The sequence below is a fragment of the Atta colombica genome, unplaced genomic scaffold, assembly GCF_001594045.1.
Source record: "Atta colombica isolate Treedump-2 unplaced genomic scaffold, Acol1.0 scaffold222, whole genome shotgun sequence".
NCBI classification, from domain to species: Eukaryota; Metazoa; Arthropoda; class Insecta; order Hymenoptera; family Formicidae; genus Atta; species Atta colombica.
In genome coordinates, this window is record NW_017259319.1 from 1110489 (window position 1) to 1113223 (window position 2735).

The following is a 2735-nucleotide window of genomic DNA, read 5'->3' on the forward strand; positions in this document are numbered from 1 at the left end:
TTAAGAACCGAGAGGGGTTACTTCGTTTCGTCGGCTGCCGGCGTGGTTTCCTAGACGGCGGCGGCAGCGGCGGTGGCGGCGGTGGCGGTGGCGGCGACGGCAGTTCGCTCGCTCGTTCGGCACAGTCGAACTCCTTCGCCACTGAACGACGGACGTCGCCGTCGTTGTCGCCGTCATCGTCTTCATTATCCACGAAAGAGACCGGGGGACTATCTCTTGGCGCGATCACCATGTCGTGCATCATGATCGGTGTCTTGATGGTACTCGCGTCGATCGCACGCAGTTGCGCCGGTTGCCCGTTCTGCGCCAGGCAGCAATTGCAGCAGTTGCAGCAGCGTACACAGCCACAACAGCAGCAGCAACAATTTTATCGGACGATCGGCAGCCCGAGACCATTCGGCGCCGACAGACCGACCCGCGTCCAGGAGTTCAACCGTACCGGCGTGCTGCACCCCGAATATCAAATACCAGCGACTATCAGGCCTGGTAACGTGTCTCAGTAAGTATTCAGTAAATTATTGCTATAATATATATATAAAAGCTTCTTCTCCCGTGACATCGTCTGATGGGAGATTTAGACCCACGGCGACGAGAAATTCTGATACCGCACTATGTTGAATTGGCCGCGGTGTCGGTACCTCGTTCGCCACCGTCTAATTATCCGAGAAGGACCACTGGTTTAGTCCGGATAATTATGATACCGCACTGTCGCAATTATAACCGCAAAAATGCTCGAGCGATTTGAAATTGCGACGTGAATTCTATTATAAGATCTGGTTATATGTATATATGTATATCATTATACCTTTATATTTCTTTTTTTCTGGAAGGACCAAGTTTACCAAAATTGCAAAAGAAACTCTAACTTGGAATTAATTTCTTATCATTAAAATTTTTAAATATTACTTTTAAAACGATTCATTGACTTACTTTTTTGCGCTCTCTCGTTTCTTAATTTAAAATTCGCTTTATTGATATTTTATGTATTGTTATGTAAAATGTTAAGTGTTAAATATGACAAAAATAACTTAATTTTTTTATTTCAATTTTAAAGAACTATTTCGTATTCTGCATTTTTGCTATTTATTTTATTTGTATATCATTATTTATAATTTATTATTCTGCTTATTTAATTAATTCTTATAATAGTTTTTAGTCCTTTACATTTACATATGATGTTCGTCTAATAACTAATTTTTATTACTTTTACAAGTATATAAAAATTAAGTGATTCTCACATACATTTTAACACACTTTTACTTACAAAGTTATATTAAAAAAGGAAAAGATAAAGATCATTATTTAATCAAGTGCTCCTAATATTTCAAAGAAAAAAAATTTACAAGGTAGTACCTCAACTCAATCGTGTATATTAAACATTAAGATACATTCAAACTATTATCAATCGATAATTAGAAATGATCAACGTTTAAAATTCAGAACATTTTGAATTGTTTTGCAACGATTAGGCATTTGCAATAAGAACCAGTGCAGTAATCGCATTTCTAAATAAATTCTAATATAGTAAAATTAGCGCACGCAATTACAACCATGCATGCTGCATGCGTATACCTTCAATCGGCGAGAAATATTTAAGTAACTGCAGTTTGTGTGTGCGTGAATTGTTTGCTCGATACGCGCAACTTGGAACTGCGAACGTTTACAGGAACGTCACGCACCCCGTGCCGCGTTTCGTCAACCACGAGTGGACAATCATACGTAATTCTGTTCTTATTCGTCATTTGTGTAGTGAATACGGCAAGATGTTATGTCGCCTTTGCAAAAGTCACGCTGTCAATTGCTACTTCCATCGAAAGTAACTTTTGCAATGAAACTTTAATTTTTTTTAAATGAAATTATAGCTATTTTCTACGATAAATTCGCAATTACTATACAATAAAAGAGAGAATAATTTGCAATAACTACTTTAATTGTAATCAATAAATGACATGAATAATGGAGTATAGATAGAAAATTGATTGAAGGATAAAGGAGTGAATATAACTTGTTAGACTAGTTTAATTTGTTTTCGCTTATTTTAATTTATTACGTTTTACATAGTCTCATGTTCATCAAAGAAGGCATACCATATATCTTATATGGTCAGGTAGCTGCTTCAAGTTTCCCGACGATAAGAGAAAACGGAGACTGCGCGCCGCCGCGCCGCGCTGACTGTTGCATACGCGATGGAAACGGATGATAAAATTTGGTCGCTCCGTTATTGTCCACGTGCTCCTTTACACCCTCACAATATGCACCCGGTGTCTAATGGCCCGACTCGTCGCGACGCCACGCGTCATAAAGTCCTTCTATCGGATGGCTTCCGCGAAACTCCGACTGAAGTCGAAGTACAAATTTACACGCTTCTCTCTCAACTTCACAATTTTGCAAAGAACAGATATTTATATGTCTGACTTACAAGAAAAGTCCTTGCAAACTGAGAACGCACTGTTAAAGACGCATTGAAGTGACGTTTTCAATTCGATTTGGTATGTTCGCACTCTTGAAGATCCTTAATGAATGACACTCGCACAAAACGAGATATTCATTTTTTGATTTACATACAGAATATTGCAGTAAAATGTAAAATTCTTGAACCAAGATAGAAGTTTGAAAAAAACAACGAATGATCAAGTGAAATGATTTTTCTTACGAAACAATTGTAAAATTTCGTAATATTTAGTCAGATTATATATATATATATATATATATATATATATATATATATATGTTCT

The 2735-nt window shown here is 37.6% G+C and overlaps 1 protein-coding gene across 1 annotated transcript in view; it reads left to right on the plus strand.

Annotated features, from left to right (window-relative positions):
- Nucleotides 1–230: 230 nt before the first annotated feature.
- The window catches only part of LOC108687946 (protein NDNF-like), a 10416-nt gene continuing 7911 nt past the window's right edge, over nucleotides 231–2735 (plus strand). The window contains exon 1 of the mRNA XM_018193991.1: nucleotides 231–499. Within this exon, the coding sequence (XP_018049480.1) occupies nucleotides 231–499 (269 nt within the window). The remainder of the gene's footprint in view (nucleotides 500–2735) is intronic.